Source organism: Prosopis cineraria, unplaced genomic scaffold, assembly GCF_029017545.1.
Source record: "Prosopis cineraria cultivar Desert tree isolate PC_DT_omini unplaced genomic scaffold, ASM2901754v1 PC1128, whole genome shotgun sequence".
NCBI lineage: Eukaryota > Viridiplantae > Streptophyta > Magnoliopsida > Fabales > Fabaceae > Prosopis > Prosopis cineraria.
Window position 1 is genome coordinate 4,424 of NW_026556453.1, and position 24,097 is coordinate 28,520.

At 29.1% G+C, this 24,097-nt stretch overlaps 1 protein-coding gene across 2 annotated transcripts; it reads right to left on the minus strand.

Moving 5' to 3' along the window:
* Window positions 1-4,377: 4,377 nt before the first annotated feature.
* On the minus strand, window positions 4,378-14,979 carry LOC129299345 (probable linoleate 9S-lipoxygenase 5). 2 transcript variants are annotated; one of them, XM_054937806.1, is made up of 9 exons: window positions 14,749-14,979; window positions 10,140-10,429; window positions 8,989-9,238; window positions 7,927-8,244; window positions 7,640-7,725; window positions 7,360-7,452; window positions 6,264-6,589; window positions 5,924-6,187; window positions 4,378-5,469 (listed from the first exon to the last, which is right to left on the minus strand). In XM_054937806.1, the coding sequence occupies exons 1-9, from the start codon at window positions 14,927-14,929 to the stop codon at window positions 4,716-4,718; spliced, it is 2,562 nt and encodes an 853-aa protein (XP_054793781.1). In that variant the 5' UTR covers window positions 14,930-14,979; the 3' UTR covers window positions 4,378-4,715. The 2 variants fall into 2 exon arrangements, with proteins under 2 accessions (XP_054793781.1, XP_054793779.1); XM_054937804.1 differs by lacking the exon at window positions 14,749-14,979 and having other exon boundaries at window positions 8,989-9,260; window positions 10,140-10,340.
* Between the last annotated feature and the right edge of the window lie 9,118 nt (window positions 14,980-24,097).

Genomic DNA, 24,097 nt, shown 5'->3' on the forward strand with positions numbered 1-24,097 from the left:
TCATTGTTGAACTGAAGTATAATAATTTATTTGGACAAATCTCAACTTGATTTAAATGTGAGTTTATGTATTATTTTTATAATATGCTTCATGCAGCCCACATTAACTATAGATAGGATCTTAAATTATAATTTATATTGTTCATTTGTTATGGAGAAGTAGAGCTCAGTATTATTATTTTGGTTCTATAAATGGCTATTGTGGTGACTTCAGGAGGACCTATTTATAAGGAAAGTTTTGCCAAAATTTCTATAAAAATGTGATATTATTTTGTTTAAAAGAAAGTGTTGCAATGATTTTTAATCATATTTCCATTGCATTAATATATTAAATTAGAGTTTTCCTTGATAAAGGCTTAACGCATGTATGTTTTATATATATCCTGTGCCGGTTACATTTAAATTTTGGGGTGTGACACCTTCAATGTTCAAATCTTCAACTTTGACATGCATTTGTAACTTCATTCACAGAACATCCCACAAACATAATTCAAGTTCCTGTTTCATTCTTGGGATTATAAAGAAATAAAGTCAATCACTGAATTATATCTCATTATAGTTTGACATAAAAATAATTTTTTTTAGCAAAGTTTGAAAAAATGATTTCAAGGAGAAACGTTAGAGTAAATTGTTATATCTCAATATTAAAAGTATGACCGGCATAGAATATAAAATAAACTCACATTTTATAAGTTTTAATTAATCATAAATCAAGCTAAAATATAGATAAATAATTTTTATATAATTATAAAGTTCATAAATTCTTAAATATTTTGTAAAAATTTTGGCAAAGTCTCCTCTATAATTTGGGTCTCTCAAAATTTCTACAATAGCAAAACATGTCAGCCAATCTAAAAAAGAGGACCAACTCCACACTAGTAGATTATATATCTACAAAATAAAATTAAGACTTAAGTATGACATACGTGGAGCACTAAATTTTAATCACATAATACAATATATAGTTACATCAAAAAGCATAGCCAAAACATGATTCTAATGTCTCAAAAAGCATAATTCCCCTCAATGGTCTACAAGAGGTGCAGAGTTAGCTACAATATTTAAGATCAAATAACACCTTTTGGTGAGTAGTGTCCCAATTGAAATTTAAGGACAAAGATAAATAACAATAATAATTAAAAAGCTTAAATTAAGAAAATCAATAAGATATCAAATATCATAGGTCACAGATTCTTTGTAAATATATAAATCATATATGTATGTATCCAATTAATGATGATATAGCATTAGAATTTCACTTTTATACTACAATGTATGTTATAAATAATTAAGAAATATGAAACTCTTTTCAAAATCTAAATGTAAAATGTGTGTGTGTATTTATACATAAATATTCAACACTAACCAACAAGCATGAATATATAGTTCATGAGGATAAGTAACCAACAAGCATGACTTAAAGCTGTGAAATGATTAAGCGCATCTAGAAGCCACGGAACAAGTACAGGCATGAGGCCTATAAAAGCAATCATTTGTATAATGTTCACAAGTTACCATATCTTTCATCCACATGTGTTGGCCTTTACATGGAGCTAGCACGTCCTACAAGCACCATACTAATTAGATGTACCATGACGTGCCAAGGGATAATAGAATTGTCGTTAACATCCAATATTCTAAACTTAATGTCCTAATTAAATCAAGCATCCATGGAGTTGAAACATTTATTTAAAACCATTTCTTTCAAAATATAATATTCAACTATCATTTTTTTTTAAATTTTTCCATGCAAGAATAACTGTATTAACAACTGTCATATAAATTATAAAATTTAAACAATAAAAACATTTAGAATAAATAATCAATTAATAATATACTAGATCCAAATATTCCTTAACAATATCATAATTCTTTAATGAAAATAAAGTAGATTCAATAATAAACCAATTAATATAAAAATGAGGTAAGTAAGAAAAATTGTATAAAGCATAAAAAATAATAATAACAAATATTTTTAAATGAGGTATTTTATAAAAAAACCTTTTAAGAAAAATTTCAAAAGAAATATAGTTGGGACACTCTGTCATCTGAGAGTTTTTCAACAATTCTAAAGCTTACTTCATTTCAACTTTTCACTTAATTTCAATGTGCCATTAATTGCCTAACAAGTAAATCACAATCCTAAAATTACTTATTTATTAATCACAAATCTAAAATCACTTATCTATTCTTTTTTTAATGTAAGTACGTAAATATTTAATCCTAATTTTCAACAACTAACAAAATTTTCTTTAATCCAATAAAATCTCTCTACACTCTTTAATTTCACTTGGCAAATAATTTTCTCAAACAATTAGTGGCATATAAGTTGATCTCAAATAACATTACAATTAGTTATACACAGTAAACAATTTTCTTATTGAAATAGTAACTTAATTATGATCCAACAAGAGTAAGAGAAAACTTTCCCATTCATATTTTATGCTTTTTTAATGCTTAATGAAGAACTACAAACCAATATTTAATTTAATATTATATACTTTAGATACCCCAAGATTTCAATTACTATTTTAAACCTATTACTAGCAGATATAATTACATGTATAGATTTTTAAGTAGCATCTATAATTCTTCTAGATCCTCATGCAAAGATTAAACAATCTTCTTTTCACCAAATCTTTCTTTCAAGCATTTTTCTAAACATCTTGAGTAAATCAAAGTTTAGCTCTTAATAAGCCTCTAGCAACTTAATCAACTTCCAATACAACTCTAGCATCTAGGACACAAAACATCTCAAATAAAATCCCAAACAACACTTGAATCACACTTGACAGCAACAAAAATTAGCAATTTTAACTAAAAAAATTCGAACACACGTATACTCATTCAACAAGCTTCTTCCCTCACTACTTTAGACAACAAAGAAATTCAATTTTTCCCTTCTCACAATAACAACCAGCTGGAGCAATTAAAACAAAATTTCAGCTCCGTCATTCAACAGCCACGACAGCTCAAAGGGGAAAAGGATACAGAACTCATAGGCCACAAGAGGAAAGGGATCACCCTTACTTCATGCACACATGAAACACTAGCAACTAAGGAGGAAGAACGGATGAAACCTGAACGCACACGCATCACCGAACTCGCGCGACAGCTGAAACACGGAAGAAGGATTCCGGCGACTACCCACTACAGCAGCGAACGAAGACGGAGAGGAAGGTGGCGCTGAGCTGCTGGCTGTGGGAGGAGGAAGACCGGCATGAATGGAAAGCTAAACGGAAAGAGGAAGGATAGCGAAAAAAAATCGGACGCGCACTCATTTGTACCCCCCCCCTGTTTTGGTGTTCGAATGGCAGAGGGAGATAAGAAAAATCTGATTCAAAGAAGAATTAGGAAAATTACAAAAAAAGATACACAATTAATCAATTATTACATAAAAGATAAAGGCACTTTGATAATTTTCTTATAATCTAAAACAAAATACAATTAACTTATTACTTAGAAGAATTTGAACTTTGAACCTTCAAGTAAATTATTAGTATAAATTTCACTAACCTATCACTCTCCATTTACTATAGCAGAAAAATAATTAAATAAAATATCAATTAAAAAAATTTATTTAATCCATAAAATTTAAGATCATTAAATAAATGCTTTCGTAATAAGTTGCTCTGTAAAAACTTTGAAATTGAATTTAATGCTGCAATGAAAATGGCCAACAATAGTATATTAAAATATTTCTAAAATGAAATGAAAAATGAATCCAACTGGTAGGACCAATCAGGATGCGTCAATGAGATTTAATTTGTGTGTGTGTACATATATATATAGTTGATTTGATACCATCATGTTTCGAGATTCTTGCTAGCCAAAAGAAAAATCATGTTTAAAAATTAATTTTCGTTATGAAGAAGTTTTAACTTTTTAGAAAATAAAATCCACTCTTAATTTAGTAGGAATCAAATGGCACTCTTATCAATAAAAATTATATATTTGATTATAAGGATTCATATACCCAAAGAACGCAAAATTGAAGTGAAGATTTTAAACTTCCTTTGGGGTATTTGACCTTATGTTTGAATTTGATTAATTGATTCTAGTGGAGGTTCTAAATCATAAAGCTAGTTGGGATAAAAATATCAACATTCGCTATATCTATATTTATGTCAACTAATGTCAACATGCATGTCAAATTATAATTCTTAATCACAAAATTAAGATATTCTGCAAGTATCCACAGAGGGACCACAGTACAGTCACAAAATTATGTCCAATTCAATTCATATATCGGTACTCCAAGCCTTCTTTTAAATCAATTAAAATTGCAACCTAAAATCCATCATGTAAATTCTCTAAAAATAAAAAATAGGGAACTGGAGAGCAAAGCGCATGACAAAAAATTGTAAAGATAAGCAAATGCAAGTCAACCTATTATTAATTAATGTCCACAAAGCACAAACAGAGATATCCCTAGCTACAGCTGACCGACTCCAAACATGAATAGAGTATACATCAACATGGGGATACCTGAAGAAGCTTAACTCAAAACTAGAAAATAGAAGGAAAGAAACAACTAATTGAACACTGAGAGTAATTTAACACAATATCAGCATTCCAGCAAGCAGCGTCTTCCAGCCCTGAATATCGTAATATATAAAAGATGCACGCACACATGTACTGTCTAAAAACTAGCTAGTTAGCAAGCATATGGGTCTTTCATTGGATTAAACTATCTGGTTTCAGTTGATCAACCCCTCAGATAGAGATACTATTTGGGATTCCCTTCCCACTTAGCCCTGGTTCACTGTTAGGATAAAGCAAGGTGTAGGGCATATTAACAAGACCATGTCGATTTTCGAGGTTCACGTCATTGTTATCTCTTTCGATTCTTTCCTCAATCTTTTTGAGTCTTTCTTTGAACCTCTCAAATGCCTCTAAGGGCTCTTTATCTGATATCCAATCAGAGATGTCAGATTGTCCAAGATATGCCTCAGTGAAGGAATGCCTGGACAAGATAGCTAACGTCGAAATGACAGTCATTGCTTGCTCCTTGGAATTAATGGTTCTCAAGAATACTTTCTCTGGATTAGTCTTGAGCTCTTCATATTCAGGAGAACCCTTCTGAGGCATGTAACGTCTAGTCATAGTTGGTCGGTTTAGGATATAACCACCATATGGGTATTGTCCAAAATTAACAGCTGCATGAAGGCCTGAAGTAATCCACATCAGAATAGTGCAGGATTTTATCAAGTCATCACGATCCTTCATCTGGGGCCAATTGGGATCATCTTTCTTATCACCATGACCCACCTGAACGAGTTCCTTCCACCAAGATTGAAGTTCAGTGTCTCCTTGAACAGTTTCATCTGACTCGTAATAACAGAAGCAATAATCTTGGACCCAAGTCTTGATTGCAAACCATATATCTAGTCCATCAACAGCATAAGGGTAATCTTTAATTGCAAGGTCAAGGCCGTGAGGAGAAGTTGAATCCTCGGTCGCCATTCCCCTATATCAAACAAGAAATTAAAAACCACTACCATTACCTTCTATATCTATGTTATAGTAATACAAGATAGAATGAAAATTTTCTTCTAGAAAAAAGTAATTATTTTGTCATTATACTTTTAACCTAGTTATAACTCAATTCTTATAATTTAACTTAGTTAAAATTTAGGAACTGATTTTTAATTGAGTCAAAACTATAGAAATCAAATGATTAATTTTTTCTTTCTTTTAATTAAGTTTTGTTAGGATTGGGGAGCAAATGTCCAGAAAGGTAAGAGAGAACAAAATGGGTAAAAAATAGTAGAAGAACATCACATCTGAATTCAAAAGGCTGCTCAAGTTTATGGGTAATTTTATACTTCTCACGTCAACTAGTTTACTTACTTGGACATCTTAACACATCTTATTCCTAGGTCACAAATTGATATTAAGTTGTTTTAGTTATATATATTTACCTCTTAAGAAGATCAGCTGGCAATGCTTGATCAGTGAAAACCCAATTCTTATAAACCCCAGATGAAAGCATCATAGAATATTTTCCTGGCAAAAATGTTGACTCTATGATGCCATTTGCATTGATGAGAAATTGTCGAGCTAGAGCATTTATTTTCATAGTGTCAACAAAGTGTGGAGCTAGAAGTTTGTAAACAGGATGAAGCACACTGAGCTGTCGATTTGCTGCAATGACGAAAGGCTCAACAACAGCATGAGTGTATAACCTGTGATGTACATATTAATGCAAGTCTCTCATATAGAAAGCAGAAGAAAATAGATATATTAGAAAAATATAAATACCAATGGCTAATAAGTTGATGATAGTTGGAATCGTTGACAACAACGTAGGCTTTGGCCAATTTCCAAATCCAACTCTCCACGCCTTGTTCTGCAGGCAAGTAGACTTCAGGAGTCGCATTAAATTGACCCTCTCGTGGCAAACTTAATTCAATTGCTAATGGCATTAAAGTCCCATCATTTTTCAAGAAAAGAATCGTCCTAGTAGCATATGCTCTTGGTGGAACTTTGGAAGCAATATCTTCAGCAGCAGTTTTGTTTATAAGCCCCAGATATGAAATGAAATCATCATAGTAGTCCAGTATAAATAATCTCTTCTCCCCTATTGCCTGGTGAATCAAATGCAGAAAAATTGCTATTATTATTGAGAACATATACAAACAGGAAATAAGTTGAACTCGATTAATTCTAAAGCAACATACTTCCTCCAATCCAAAATGTAATCATTTTCTCCTGACTAATCTTGGCCCAAATAAGCAACCTAGTATGTCACGAGCCCCACATCAGGGAGCCTCACAAGTGATGTGAGGTTTATAAGTATCTCACATTAAATGTGATGAGCACAAGCCTAAAAGGAGAGTTTATCCTAAAAGACTACCATATTAGGAGGGAGAGTTTCTTGAACTTATAAACCCCACACCACTTGTGAGGCCTTTTAATGTGGGACTCATGACAATACCACCCCGTCAAGAGCTGACATCCCCAGCAGCTTCACTCCACAGCATTTCACTCGACCTCCTGTCGGTTAGAACCCTCCATAGGTAGCTCTTTTCATAACACCGAACTCTTAATGCAAAGACCAATGTGATAAGTACATATCTAAAGGGAGAGCCCATCCCAAAAGACTAGCTTATTAGGTGGGAGAGCTCCTTAAATTTATAAACCCCACACCACTTATGAAGTTCCCCAATGTGGGATTCTTGTGTTTGTTAATTTATGACCTTCGCCTTCTCACTTATCATAAATTGGAACTAAAGTTAAAAAGAAAAAATAATATATATTTTTATGAGACTACAAATTTTATTGGTATATATGCAGTGAACAGGAGGGAGTAATCTTTTGGATGAATATATAAATAATTAACAAATTTTTAGATTACCTGTTCTACAGATAGCCCTTCTAGGTTTTCTTTGATGTCATCTTGATTTATTTTGCAGATAGTACCATCTACCTTGCTTTTTATAGGCCAACCCTGCAAAGAAAATATATACACAAAAGAACGGAAGTTTCCAACATAATACTTTCCCATGCATGCACCCAATAAGGTTATCAAAACCATAATATTTGACATATATAAATGCACAAATTTATATCTTAATTGATCAGATGTATGTGGCATCATTTTGCTAGCTATATTGACTTCAAATAATTGGGCATACCTGGACACGGCAAATTTTGACAGGATTTACTCCGGCAAGCATTTCTCTTGCGAATTCTTCATCTGTCATCCATTTATGTTTATTATCTGTAAATTAAAACCCCCATTAAATAATATTTACCAACTCGAAATGATCTACGTATTGTGTGATGCTTGTGAGAGAAATATTAGAAACTCTAGTCAATCATTTTCTTTCTTCACACTAGTAATTTTTTCACTATGTATATGTAGTGTATTAAGGTGGGGATGATAACTTCGTGTGGGTGTGTGTGTGTTGGGGGGGCATACCTCTAATAACCTGAGGCTTTTGAAACCTGAGAAATTCTTCACCATCAATTCGGAAAACTTCCTTCAATTTTTGAATCGGAATAAAGCTGCTTACGGTCATAAGTAAGGCCTTTGGCAGCTTAAATCCACCTTCGTAGAGATCATGAACTTCGTCAAAGCTACTAAACTCTTGAGAAAGACGAGATTTCAAAGCAGGTTTGATGATCTTGGTCACAGATTTGAATCCAAAAGTAATGAAGTCTGAATTCTTCAATGGCGAAAATTCTTCATCCCTTGGAACGTAATTTGAGCCCAAAAATTTCACTCTGCTCTCGTATTCTGGATCAGAAAAATATGATGGAGTAATAGGTAGGCCACAAGAAGGGAAAATTTTATAATTACCTCCGAAGAGATTGTTTGGCTCTAGCCAGAAGAAGATTGACAGGTTACAATGTAGAAAATTCTCCTTTGAACATTGAACTGTTTTCAGATAATCATGGGCTATTAAATAAATAGTTTGTTTTTTTTCACTACCAGAGATGAAGTAATTTGAACATTGAACTTCAAGATATATGATGATAGCTCTTAAATTTTATGATTTGAGGGCAATTTCACTCTTAAACTATTGCTCCAAGAGTGGCTAGGAGCTTAGAACTCATTTTTGGTACAATATTTTCCTTTAACTTTTGGTCCTTATCATTAATAAAAAAAAACTTTGACCATTACTTAACTAGAAAATGACCTCAAAAGTTATAGAAAAAAACCAAAAACATTACAAAAAAGGACAGAAAATTACAAATAAGCACTCAAAATTATAGAAAAGGACTAAAAAATATGGCACTATTTTCAAAAATTAATGGAAAACATTGTACTAAAAATGAGTATAGGGGAAAATTTGTCATTTAACCATGAATTTTATGTTACACATATCCTCACATCTCATGTTTGGATAATACAATGACAAACTAATTAATAAAAAAGGTGGACAAATTCATAAGGATATTATATTCATTGTTGTGTTTGTTTAGATTATGGATGTTATTTGATATCGGCGACAATGAAAATAAAATCTAGAAGCCTAACCTGACTTTACTAGTGACCTTCCAGTTCTTCCTCGTCGAGGGTAAGGATGTTTAATTTCGCCTCCACTCATTCCTCCAAGAATTGGACGTTCATACTTTTTGGGATTGTTCAAGTCATTATAAGGAGCATAATCATAAATCCTGTCCCGTTCTTCAAGTTCCCTATTTCCAATTCCATCCCCTCTCAATTTGGATAATTCTTCTTCTCTGTATCTACGTAGTGCATCTGGTGTTTTATCAGGAAGATATGTCTGCAATACACATCGGACAAACCTTCGTTTCTCGTCAAATAATTGATATAATGAGTCTACTACTTTAGTCTCATGTATGAGAAAATTTTAAGGCAGGTTTCTTGGCAATTAAAATATGTTTTTTTCCTGCTTCTCATTAAATGAACAAAAAAGAGTAGTTGGAAGTATATGACCATAATTATTAAAGGAGGAAAATTTTTAAACATTATAAGGGGTATTTTAGAAAAAAAATTAATTTGAAACGTGCTCCCCTGGCCCTACTTTTATTTATAATTCACTTCTAGTATTTTTTTTAAAATGAAATAAAAATTTAAACCTTATTAAATATGTTTTAAAATTTAATAAACTTTTATCTTTATCCCTAGTAAGGACAAAAAGAATTATTTTTAATAATTTTTTATAGCATTTCATAAAGGCAAAAAGGTAAATATTGATGAACATAAACAATAGTGAACTGTATTATAAATAAGATCAAAATTAATATTTTCTTTGTGCCCAATAAATAAGACCAAAAGAGTATTTATAAAGAATGTAAAATAGTTTTTTTGGATAATATAAATTTTAATTAATTCCTAAACTTTTACTCAATTGTCAATTTAGTACTTGAATTTTGATTCAAAACAACTCAATTCTTGCAGTTTATTAAATTAAGAAATTATAGGGATTGAGTTATACCAAGTCAAAAAAAAAAAAACTATAAAGATTGAGTTGTTCCAACTAAAAAAATTATAGAAATTAAGTTGTTTTTAATCAAAATTTAAAAACTGAATCGATGATTGAAAATAACAAGTCTAGTGACCAAAATTTATATTTTTCCTTTTTTTTTCCTTCTTATATATGAAACTAAAAAAAGTGCTTCTCTTATGCTCAATTTATAAGGGGATAGAGCGTATATGATTACCATGTTGCGAAAGAAAATGCGACCCTCTTCGTGTCTATTTGTAGGGTAAACCCAAGAGTTGCAAGGGAAGTGAATTTCAGCTTCAAATGGAACATTCTTGAGAGTCAAACTGACTAAGAAGAACTCACTAGGATGCTTGTTCTTGATCATAAATGCTCCTGGAATCCCCACTTCTTCTTCCCATTCAAAGTGTACTTTGAATTCAGATTTTTCAGCTATCAAATCTGGGGATTTAGTAATCCACCCTTCCAGATACGCAGGCTTTCCAAGTTTCCCTTTGGCTCCCCTTTCTGCAAAAGTATACAAGGAAGAATATTAACTTTATAATGATTCGGTCCTTCATACTTTATAAGAGTATAAGAGTTAAAGTACTAATTTTTTTATTTTCTTTTTAAGAGCACTGGGCATCTTGTAATCATGGTGGTGTAATATGTGGGGTTTTCCACATTAATAATTCCTTTCTACAAAAGTATACAAGGAAGAACATATATTTGTTTAATTTTCTTCCCTGAGATTATTACACCGTCCATAACTACATGGTACTTGGCGCTCTTAAAAAAAAAATTAGAAGCAAATTTGCACTTTAATCCTATTTTATGAGACTGCCCAAGTGTGAATAAATTTGAGCTGATTAGAAATACCACATTAGATAAAGTTAGGGTTGATGAGTAATATAAAAAAAATAAAAAGGACCCATAAGATTAAGAATTAATATTTTGAATAAAGATTGTGGGGTTAAGATGCGCATTTCAAGGAGTTGATAGGATAGGATTAAATTATATTATGCACACTAGCTAATAGTATGGCTTAACTTTAGGTCTACTTGTTTTTTTTTTTAAATAGAATATTGATACAAAACAATGGAGGTTGTTTCGGTAATTTTATACGATAAAAGATATAGATTTAACGCTCGATTCATCAGATTATCAATAGGGAGATTATATTCATATTATTATATGGTGCAACTATAACACGTCCAGATCAATTGTGATTTGTTTACTAATTTGAGCCGTAAGACTATTGTAGCTGAAAGCAAAATTTATATTTATAATAAATAAATAATGAATGAATACGAAGGAATTAATTCAATACAAGTACTAAAAGATTACAAGGACGCACTTAGCAACTGGAGTATTGTACGTATGGTATCAAAAACGAAAACAAAAGGACAAATTAAGAATGAAATTGTTGTGCTCAGAACATGAAAAGAAGAAATTGTGTCAAAGAGTAACACTGTCCTACTCAATAATAATTAATAGTTGTATCCCATATTTCTTTGGAAGCTTGATTAAAAACTAACAAAAGTTAAGAACACGTAGTACGTTGTCAAAAAAAGAACTATAGAATTTAACTTTAAAGTTTGTATGAGAAGAGAAAAGAAGAGGAAAGAAAATCGAAGAGGTTAAAAATAGAGAAGAAAAACGTTGTGGTGAAAAAGTCTTTTCTCCTTGTATTTGGTTGAACATGAGAAAACATAGAAAAAAGAAAAAAGACTAATTTTACAATGACAATAACAACACTCATTTATAATGAGAATAATTTTAGAAAGCAAGTTTTCTTTCCAAAATTATTCAAATTTTATTTTATGCATAGAATTAGAAATAAATTATATATAGGATTGTGAAACCAAAAAAATAATAGTCAAGATCTGCTAAGTTTAATTATTAAATTATTTTTAATTTTATATTATTTATAATCATTTTTTAGACATATATATAGCTCATTTTTTTAAATATTATGTTATTGAACTAGTATTTTAATATAATAAATTAAAATCTTGATGGACTATTACTTTCAATTATAATTAGGTTAAGTTATACATAAGTCATTACTTATAATTAAATACATAAATGACATTGGGATGTTAAAGTTGTACAAATATTACGAAATGTAAATGATATTGTAGACTATTTAACATATTGTATACTTGATGCCTAGCTTGATATATATATATATATATGGTATATACTTTTGCTATTGAGCTCTAATGGTTTTTGGACAAGGATTCCTTATAATTCCTCCTAATATATATAGGTTTTATGTGGTTGAAATTAATTTTTTATTGAAATAATTTTTTAAGATATTGAAAAATTATTGATAAAATATATTTTTAATAAAATAGGGGGAAACATTTAGCGATTTTAAGAGAAGATAAAAATTTAATCATTTAGTTTGTCAATTTTTGAGAAAAATATGGAGGAAAAAAAGTAAAAGATATTTAACATAAAATAATATAATACATATTTATAAATAAATTATACACTTAATAATTTTCATTTAAAAAATAAAAATATAATTTAAAAATGGGTTACAATGTATATAAGAATATTATTTAATATTTTAAAATTTTTTCTTTTAAGTTCATTTTCCTAACAAAAATAATATTTACTGGTAAAAAATAATATTTTATTAAAATTATAATTTAAATATTCATATAAATCATTTTGTCATATTAATAATTGAAAAATTAATATATATATATATATATATATATCTTTTTAATAATATATTATTTAATATATGTGTATGTAATTATATAATATATATTTAATTTTGTATATAATAATTATAGGTGCATTTCAGTTCAACTGATAAAGAAGAGAGGCTTAAGGTTTGGAGGTGAGAGAGGTCAAGAGTTCAAATCTTAACTTTGTCATATTTTGCAACAAATATGTGACGTGGCATGTGGTAGTGACGTGGCACATGAGGTGACTTGAGGAGGCACACGATTAGCAAGTGACATGCATGCATGGCGGTGATGTAGCATGAGGTGGCTTGAGAGGGCACCACGTGTCAGGTGACGTGCACCCGTGGGGGTGATGTGGTGCATAAGGTGGCTTGATGAAATGCACACGTAGCATGTGATATGGCATGAGGTAGCTGAGTAATGTGGCATCATCTGTCAAATATGTGGCTTGTGACATGGCATAACATGGCAAGTGACATGGCATCATCTGTTACATATATGGCAGGTGATGTGGCATCATATGATGAACACGTGGTAGAGTGATGAGACATAAAATAAATTATTATTTTTTTTAAAAAAGTTTTGGTGGTGACAATATGTGTCGCCGCTAAAAATTATTAGCGATAATTGTTATAGCGCCAATCTTTTAATGGCAAAAAGTTGCAACTAAAAACTTTTAGTGGCAACTTTTGGACTTTTGGCGGCAATAAAATAAGTCTGTTTTTTCTTTGTAGTGATATATGTTACTTTTATGATCTTCTGTATGATGAATTAATGATATACAAGTTTTACTATTTGATTTTTAGTCAATTTATTCTTTTTCATTTTTAATTTTTTAGTTTTGCTTTCAATCAGATTGGAGTTAATGTCTTATTAGCAATTAAAAATCCTAAATTTGTTATTGCTTGACCAGATATTTTCAACTCATTCTTCAAAAAATTTTATCCAGACCCGAGTATCATTAATTTAATAATTTGAGACCTGATTGTGATTTCCCCTAACAAAAATAACGAAGCAAGGCTTGAGGCTCGTCTTGCATGTTGAAAAACAAGAGTCTCACGCTCGTTATGTATGACTTAAATTTGTTGATCATTATTTCACTGGCCTTCTCAAGCTAGCCAATTTGCCTCTCTAAAAATGTGAAATGTCAATCAAACGTGCTCTTCTAAATTTCACGTGAAAAGATAGGACAATTGTTTTTGAACATATGGTAATAAATATATTAATTAGACAATGACATCAACACAAAGAATGCTATATCTCTTTTAATAATTTATTGAAAAAATAAGATCTCTCATATAAAAAAAAAAAAGAAAAAAAAAGTGCACAGATCATGGGGGTTTCATTAAGATCACTGTAAGATGAGATTCCTTGTGTCTCCTTACCAATATCACCAAATCTATTAATTATGCGGATTCATATGTAGGAAACGGGAGTATTTATAAATAAAAAAAATGAAAATCAGGATCTGCAAATAATTAAAGATTATATAGGGGTGTGTGTGTGTGTGTGTGTGTGTGTGTGTGTGTAGTATTATATATGCTATTATATATGTAATCTCTATTCAATTTGTCTTTACTCATATTAATGCTTAGTTTATCGAGTAATTAAAGACGGAGTCTGATTAAAAATTGTCTTCATCTGTGTGAACGCTTCCATCATTCAATTATCAATTAATTAGAGTAAATTAATATATCTACGTAATATATCTACGTAATGACAAACCTAGACTTTACAGATTAAATTTCAAAAACGTCTGATAGTATATAAGGACTGATCATGAAACGTTTGTAAACTATAGGGAACAATTTGGAAAAAATAAATTATTAGGACTAAAGTGAAAATATGATAATTATAGGGAATAAATGGTGAAATTTCTAATTCAATTATGTATTAGAAAATAACTTGTGTTTAATGATTAATTTGACTGGTAAATTTATATATATAGTAAATGATCCAAAAACTACAGACAATGATTAAAAAAATTAAAGAAAATGACCAAGAAAATGTTGTTGATCTTTTTGTTATTGTAATTTTTAATATTTTTTCACCCATGATTAAACATGGCACATTCATTCTTCACCCATCCATTTCTGGCCAGTGCTCCACATTCCAATTAAAAAGAAATATGAAAGAACTAACCTCGGTCAAATTTAGAAGCGCTAATCAACTGGAAAGACACGCCTTGGCCTAAACACTCACTGGCACGATCCAACAAAGACACACCAACGTCAGTCAAATCGAAGGTGTTTTTCTTCTTCACCAACACCACTGTCCCTTGGATCTGTTTGTCCTTGTTGCGCCCTAAAAGACCAGACAACATTGTTACCTTCTTCACTCCAACACACTGAAAAACTGAAGGAATTAAGCTGCAGATGGAAGAAGACTAATCACAGGTCGCAAGTTGATAAGGTTCAGAGGGTATTAATAGAGAAAGAGAGTTGCAGGTATAGAGAGAGAGAGAGAGAGAGAGAGTTCAGTGGGTATTGAAATATCGCAACACCTCTAATTATTTTATTAAGTTATTGGAAATTAAGCCTGAGTCAATTAAACAATTGTCCCAACTCCGAACACCCATTGTGTTGCTTTCTGGAAGGCAATAAAGAAAAGAACAGAGGAAGTCGCCGAAAATATATTAATTAATTAATTAATCAGGCAATTATTTAATTTCGAAGACCTATCTTTTGCTACCCGTGTGCATTTATGATTCGCTGTCTAATTTTTCAAAAGGGAACACGGGGTCGTGTACTATTAGCTAGGCTCTAGCCATTTATATATGAAAGAATGGATAATATATTTTTAGAAAAACTTGTGTGACCTAGTCAAATTTTGAATATAAAATGCTTTACTGAAATCGTCTCTTTTTTTAAAAAAAGAAAACGTGGATCAGTTATCTTGGATATTGAAATCATATATCATCTCACAGTCATTGTTCGTTCTTTCCAAAAATTGCTGGACCTCTAATTTTTTCCTTGAAAATTAACCTCGAGCCAATTAAACAATTGTCCCAACAACCATTGTGTTGCTTTCCAGCAAATATGGCAATAAAGAAAAGACTAGATGGAGTCGTCGAAAATATATTAATTAGTCAGGTAATTATTTAATTTTGAAGTCCAATCTTTTTGCTACTTGCGTGCATATATGATTTGCTGTCTAATTTAAAATCCCTATCCAAATGAGTTTTTTTTTTGTTTTAAACAATAATTTAAAAAAAATCTACCAATAAAATTGATTTCGTGTATTGAATGCTTCAAACAGTAGTAGATGTGATAAATTGATTCAAATGTCTAATTTTCGACTATGGATCATGTCATGAACAGAGTTCTCTCGCTAAATTGAATGTTAAATACATTTTTTTTCCTAAAGTGTCAACATATGAACTTTAATCGTGATTCATAAATAAAGCTACAATAATCCAAGAACAAAAGTGTAGCTTTACATTGAGTTTCTATGGGAACAAAATTGTCTGAAATTAAACTTACAGACGTACGTAAGCCCACATCATGTAATCCGGGTTAATTTTGACATTAACACAATGGTCTGTACCAAAAATGCCATAAACTATTTTGACATTAATTAATCAGGTAATTATTTAATTTTGAAGTCCCATCGTTTTGCGACTCGTGTGCATATATGATTTACTGTCTAATTTTAAACCCTTATCCAAATATTTGTTTAATTTTTTTTGAAAAACAGAAACCACCATTAAAATTGTTTTCGTCTATTGAATGCTTCATATAGTTGTAGATGTGATAAGCATGGTCCGGATTTAATGAATTATTTTATATTTTTATTTCATATTTAGTAAAATAAAAAAACTATAAAAAATATAAAAATTGTAATAAATCTTTTTATTATCAATTGTGTTTGGATTTAATTTGGAGGGTCTAATTTAATTTTAAAATTTTTATATATTTACTATCCAAATGTACTTTGCATAGTCTAGATTTAAAATTTTTAACTTATAATTTTTTAAAAAATTATTTTCTTTTTTTATTAAATTTAGATTGTACAAAGTACATCTGAATAATTAAAATATATAATTATAAAAAAATGTAATATTAAATTATACTGTACAAAATACATATAAATAGTTACATATAAAAATTTTAAAAATCTTAACATTAAGTTAAACCCTTCAAATTAAATATAGAATCAATTGATTTTTTATAAATTTTTTATTTTAATAAATATAAAATAAAAATATGAAATAATTTATTAAATTTAGATCATTTAAATTAAACTTCAAATCTTATCACCCAAGGTGATGAGCACCCAAGACGGATCCCATGATGTCACTCTGCTCACATCATGTTTCACTGATATTTTTCCATCGTGGATGATGTCATGAACAGAGTTCTCTCCATAATGCTTGTTGCGTTTATTTATTTATCTTTTTAATCAAAAGTGTGAACATATGAACTTTAATAGTGCAGCTTCACGTTGGGAATGCAGGAAAATTCAGATATGAATATTCACTCTAGCAAACAAAATTGTTTGAAATTAAACTTGCAGAAGTGTGACCACATGATGTAATCCGGATTAATTTTGGCATAAACACAATGATCTGTATCAAAAATACCATCAACTATAGATAGTTCACTTATCAGCCATCGGACGACATTGAATTGTTTTCTGTAAAAAGCTAATAAAGAGAAAATATAATTAAAACTATGTCTAGTTGCTTTCTCTTCATCTCCTGCCTTCTAGTTTCTTTCTAGCCAATTCTCCGTCCCAACTAAGAATCAAGACTTTTTTTTTCAAAATTGTATGACTTTAAGGTCCTTAATTAGTTAATCATAATTAATGTTCTTATAAGGTCCTTAAACATCATTTTCTCAAGAAAAAAAAAGTTGTAAATTACTAAGAGTAACTTGTAAGAGTTAAATACTTGATATATAATTAATATTAATCCTATATTTACAATTATTTAAGCCCAATTTTTATAATTTATTTTTCAATAAATATTTTTGAAGTGTAACTACTCCTGGTAAATCAATTTGGTTTCAAAACTATAAACTTTAATTTTTGTGAAAGGTAAACATTGGCCACCCTTGGTTATGGAAGAGGAAGGTCAGGTCACGTTGTTGTCCGTAAAATCATGAATCAGTAAAAAGTATGAAGAAAACGTATGTGAAGCAAATTAAAATGTAAAGCATTAACACGGACTAATTATTGAATTAATCAACTAAGAGATCAATAAGAATCATTGTTCCATGATCACTCCTATATAATTAGCTCTTACATTTAGAGCGAGATGGAGTATTCAAAGAAAGATTGTTATATATATAGTTGCAACAGCTAAATTTGTCCCAAAGAAGACAAACTTCTTTAAATTGATGTTATGCTATAAAAAAAAGTTTCTAAATTTGAGATAGTATTTGAATATCAAGAGCTGAGTTCTCATGCAACTATGTAGATTACTAATAGATCGCTCGGAACCTTTGATTAAAGAAAGACTAGCATATCATAAAATTAAGTTAACCATTATTTATCACTGACTAATACTTCAAAATGGTCACTTCTTTTAACATCAAATTTGTAATAATAACTATAAATGCATTTTTCACCCGTTCTTAAATGCTTAGCTGTCTCATCCACTTAATTATCAAACAAACTGATTAATTAAAAGGCTAAAATATACATTTAATCTTTTTACTATATACAAAATTTTATTTTAATTCCTTAACTTTATAAAGTGTTTTTTTAGTTCTCTAAATCTAGCACTATGCTAGTTTTATTCTAACAAATCTTTACATTAAACTTTAAAATTCTAACAAAGCATTCTTAAATGTTAACATGTTATTTTTTTTTTAAATAACAATGATTGACACAAAATATAATCATTTGAAACTAATAATATTAGAGTTAAATGATTAAAAAGATATTTTATAAAATTAAGGGATCAAATTGAACCATGATATAAAGTTAGATGGCTAAAAGTGTACTTTAGCCTTAATTAAAATCATAATTAATACTACTCTAGTTTTTAATATAAGATGAAGTTAGAATAATTAATACTTATTTTCAATTTTATCCTTTATATATTTATTGTCATTTGAATTTTTAAATAATAATTTATTATTGTCATCAATTTTAAAAAGGTAAAATTAAAAAGTTATATATTTTTTATAATTTAGTAAATCGTAAAGTTTGTTAATTGTATCATTATTAAGAACCTGTGAGAGAGGGAGCATGTGACTCTAATTCACACTAATAAAATTTTCGATATGGATTGAATGCTTCAAATAGTAGTTGATGTGATAGCATGTATCCCAAGTAACTAATCTGACAACCTTTTATCAACCATCGGCGTGATGTCACGCCACTGACGTCATGTTTCATTGATGGTTTTCGTCGATCTTGTCATAAAGAGAGTTCTCTCCATGTGCATATTTTTAAAAAATGTGAACATATGAAGTAAATACTCTTTGGATCTTATTTGTAAGAAAAAAGAAAATATTTTTCAATTTTATTTATAAAATATTTATCTAATTTTTATACTTACCTTTTTCTGTTTTCCATATTTGAATGTTGAAAAAGTTATTCAATATTGAACTATTTTATTTTAAAATAAGTACATTTGATATGGGCTAAATTAAAAATTTATTGAATTTTAGCATTGTTTAAGATTTTACTGGGTTTGAATGAAAGCAAAACATTTTAAAAGTGACTCGTAAATATAATTGGAGGAAGTAATACATTTTGTTTTGTATAATCTGTCATTTAAGGTTATCCTGCTATTTAAAAACATATTAAATAGCTTTAACAAAAGAATATAAATACCATTCCTCAAAAATACATGAATTAGTTACTTTAGTCTTATATTTTTTTTATTTTATTTATAAATTACTTTTAAGTTTAAACATGTTTTTATCAAAATTAAGGAATATAGTATATTAAAACTTATTAATTCTCTATAAAAATTTAAAAAAATTTCAACTTTAGTCCTATTAAATATATTCATTCAATTAAAAAATGTAAAATATTTTTAATTGAATCTCATTTTCAATAAATTAGCTAACTGCCTTCAAACTCATGCCATCTTTTTATATTATCTTTATTTAATAAAATATTTCACTTAAATATAAATATAAAATGATTCATTTATTAAGGGCATTTTTTTAAAAAATAAATTAATTATACCTTAAAATATTAAACATGTTTTACATTTTTTAAGAGAGGGAGTACATAGTTTAACTACAGACTCTCTCTCTCACTCATATTTAATGAGATAAAAGAAAAATTTACAATAAAAAAAATCCATGACATACCTTATAATTAAAATAAAAAAATCAGTTTTCTCTATCTTATAACAAGAACCACCAGAAGAGTATTAAAGAATGGTATGATATAGCAGTGCATAGCAGTACGCTCTCGTAAATGCATGATTGAGTTTCTTCTTTCTAAGGTGTGAAAGTTAAAAAAAAAAATATTCAGGTCAAGAAAAAAAAAGAACGTAAGAAAATTGCGCACCCTGTACAACTTGTCTTTTTTTTTTTTTTTCAGTAGTTACATTGTATAAGAAAAATAGTTAGTAATTTTTCTTTTGTTTGTCCTAGTTGTATTGTCTTTTTTTCCCCCTACAACTTTATCTATTACACGTTTAAGAATTCAGATTTGATGCCTTGTTCGTTTTTTTCCCACCTTCTACTCAAGTTTTTATTCAATTCATCGTAATCTTAAAAAGTTAGCATGAGAAATAATGGAATTTATATACACATTAGCCATGGTTAAGTCTATGATCATATTTAAGAATATAGGGATTAATGTTGCAAATATATGAAGTTTAAGAGACTTGGATAGCAATGAAAATAAAATATAGGAAATGTAAGATATGCTAAAAAGTATAAGAGCAACAATTTTATCTTGGGAAAATGTCAATTGAGGACCATAGGAGCTATTTTATTGCAAAGAAGGGCATTAAGATTTTGATTTTTCAGTGCACCCCCTTGGTCCCTGGCTGAAAATAAATTTTATAAGAAATGACTTAATTGCCCCCTTTTAATGAAAGAGAAAAAACTAAACAGAAATTGATTGTTAACGTCTAAATGTGTGTTTGTCAATCACAAATAGATTATTTTTGAAACCTAAATTACTTGTTACGTATATTGGGTAAACACTTATTCTATTAAATCCATACTCTTAGTTTTCCAATTTTATCAAAGTTTGAATGTGCGTGTTGTCACTTACAAATTGGTTGCTATCAAAACCCAAATGGCTTATTATTTATATAGGGTGAATGCCTATTTCACTAAACATATGTTGTCATTTTTTTCAATATTGTTAAATTTTGAATATGCTTGATTAATTATGAATTAATTGTTATTAAAACTTGAATGGCTTGTTTATACAAGATAAACATTTATTCTATTAAACCTATGTTGTTAATGTTTCAATCTTGTTAAATTTTGAATGTTTTGTTATCAATCACAAATTAGATGTCAAAATTTGAATGACTTGTTGTTTATGCAGGACAAACACTTATTCCATTAAACTTGTGCTATCAGGTTTTTTAGTCTTGTTAAATTCTAAATATGCTGTTATTAACTATGAATTGAATTGTCAAAACTCAAATTACCTATTAGCGTGAACATATACTTGTTGTTTTAAAATTTATAGGTAATTTGGTCATTTCCCATAAAAGCTTATTTTTAATTAAGAATCAAAGAGATGTAGCAAAAAATCAAAATCTTGAATCGTTTTTATTATAAAATATCTCCAGTGATCCTTTGGTGATGTTTTCTCTTATATTTTTCATTTAGCTTTATTCTACATACAGAAAACAATTCAATGTCGTGGGATGGCTGATAGGTGAGTCAAAGATAGTTGATGGTGCCAAAGATATTTTTGGCATAGACCATTGTGTCAATGTCAAAACTAATATGGATTTTATGAGGTGGTCATACTTCTGCAAGTCCCTACAATTTATCTTGCTAGTGTGAATATCAATATCTGAATTTTCCTGCATTTCTCAAGTGAAACCACACTATTGTTTTTGAGAACATTGTACGCAGCTTTATTTATGAATCACGATTAAAGTTCATATCAGAGTTTTAAAAATTAGACTGAACTAGCTAGTTTGACCGTGAACTGCTCACTGGTCAGTCTGGTTTGTGCGGTCAATTAACCAATCAAGAACCAGCCAACCGATCAACAAATCAGAAAAACTAAAAAAATTGAGCGTTTGACTGGTTCAAACAGTTCAACGTTCAAGTGACTAGATCTGAGATAACAAGAAAGGAATCTGATGGGAGAGGTTACAGAAAAGGTGAAGATGGAAAGAAATGAAAGATATTCATTAAAATCCAAGAAAAGAATGTATTTTACAATAAACCACTACCTTAAATGCATTTTTCTAGCAACAAAACTTCCTGATTGGCCATAAAATCATCCATTGCTATGAAGATGATATACTGCACTTCAGAAACAGTCATGGTAGCAGAGGAAAATGGAGAAAAGGAGGACTGACGGTGACGACTGGAGTTAGGGTATTAGGCTTGCGATAAAAAATTCTCTCTCGACGTGAACCATCCATTATTATATTATAATATTATATTAATAATTTTTAATAATAATATTATTATTTATATTAAAAGGCAGTAAAAGGTGTACAGTGGACCGGCGGAAGAATTTGAAATGAGAGGGGGAGTATAAATATTTATTATTTTTTCATTAATGTAAAAATTTTGATAAAAAATTCACATTAATGCAATTAAATATCGTTTTCTAGGTAGTAAAAAAATCATATTAAAAGTTATTTTTTAAAAAATGAAGTGAATGAAATAGATTATATTACAATATTATTCTTATAAAATATTAAAATATAAATTTATAGATAACTTAGAAATTTTATTTAACTTAAATATTAGTTTTTATAATTTTAGATGAATTTTTTTTGTGATATATATATATATATGTATATATTATCTATAAATATTAAATTAATTATATCCAGTTCAATCATGGTTCGACCATTAACCCTTAAATCAGCACCTCGTCTGGTTTAATAACTAGTCTGATTTTTAAAACCTTGATATTTAGAATTAGTTCAAGTTGCACATTGTGCGCCATTCACACCGTTGACAGAAGAAGCTCAATCATGCATCTATGAGAGCGTACTGGCACCTTCTACCATTCTTAAATACTTTTCTTATACAGCTCCTATTTCTATGATATAGAAGAATGATTTTTTTTTAATCTTAATTTTAATCTTATAGGATATGTCATTGATTTTTCATTAAAAAATCTTCCTTTTATTTTCTATTACATATGACAGAGAGTATGTAGTTGATATATATATATATATATATAATAAGAGTAAAGATAAAAACTAGTCAAATTTTTAGAGAGAATTAAGGAGTTTTAAAAACTTTCTTAGTTTTGATAAATAAAATGTTTGAACTTAGAAGTTACATGAAAATAGAACCAGAAAAGGCATAGGATAAAAGTAACTAATTCATGTATTTTTAACAAATGGTATTATTTTTGGTAAAAACTCATTGGCAGAAATGGTTCGAACCATTATGCCCCTTGGGGGGTGCCAGAGGAGCTACATATGTCCTCGAAAGAGTTGGCTATCAAATGATTGAATTCCAAAGATCCTTTATTACAATGTTTTTTTTTTTTTTAAATTGCCAAAGCAAATTACAGCTTGAAGTACGCGAGTGAACATACAGAAATGAAAGTGCATTACTGGATAGAGTAATTACAACGGGGGTGCTTTGGTGATTTGGGGGAAAGCAAAGTGACAAGCCTAGAAAATAATGGAGATTAAGGATCACGCTGGGCAAGTTTGAAATTGATGTAAGGTCAATATATTTGAGTTGTATAGTGTTGAAGAGATCTTCTAGTTATGCCTTGTTGCTTTTTACTCCTCTGATCCTATTTATAAATTATTTTCAACATATTTTACCACTACAAAAAAAAATCTTAAAAATTATTTAGAAGTTGTCTCATGCTCTATCCGATTAGTCATTCCATATTAAAAGACGAAACATTTACTTAGTTGTTTCTGAAAATCACCTTTGATTACAACTTCTACATGTTTTTTCAATTCATACTTTTAAGTAGAGTTAAACCTGAAATGTTATTTTATTTTTAGACTTTTTTAAATAATTTAACTTTGTCTTATTAATTTTGATGAAATAGTTAGAAGTTCCTTACTCCCTCCAGTTCAAAATATGAAACATTTTTTACTAGTTAATGTTGACCCAAAATGCAAGACATTTTACAAAATGTCGATAGCATTAATTTTTTTTTACAAATATCATTATTAATTATATGGTGAAAAGAGATTATATAAGAAAGAAATTAAAAATAATTAAAATATATTGATTTTTGTTAGAGGGTGATCTTGAAAAGTAATAACGATTTTTTATCATTTTAATCATACAAAAATTCTAGGACAAACAAAAATCATACGAATTATTTTTAACTATTTTTTCTTATTCCTTATCAAATTTATTAAAAATGTGCTATCTTTTCAGTA

Coding starts and splice junctions, on each gene's coding strand:
- LOC129299345 (XM_054937806.1), bottom strand. CDS start 14,929: ATGTTGTCTGGTCTTTTAGGGCGCAACAAGGACAAACAGATCCAAGGG. Junction 6,188..6,263: donor CATCAACTTATTAGCCATTG/GTATTTATATTT, acceptor TGTACATCACAG/GTTATACACTCATGCTGTTG. Junction 5,470..5,923: donor CCAGCTGATCTTCTTAAGAG/GTAAATATATAT, acceptor TGTTTGATATAG/GGGAATGGCGACCGAGGATT.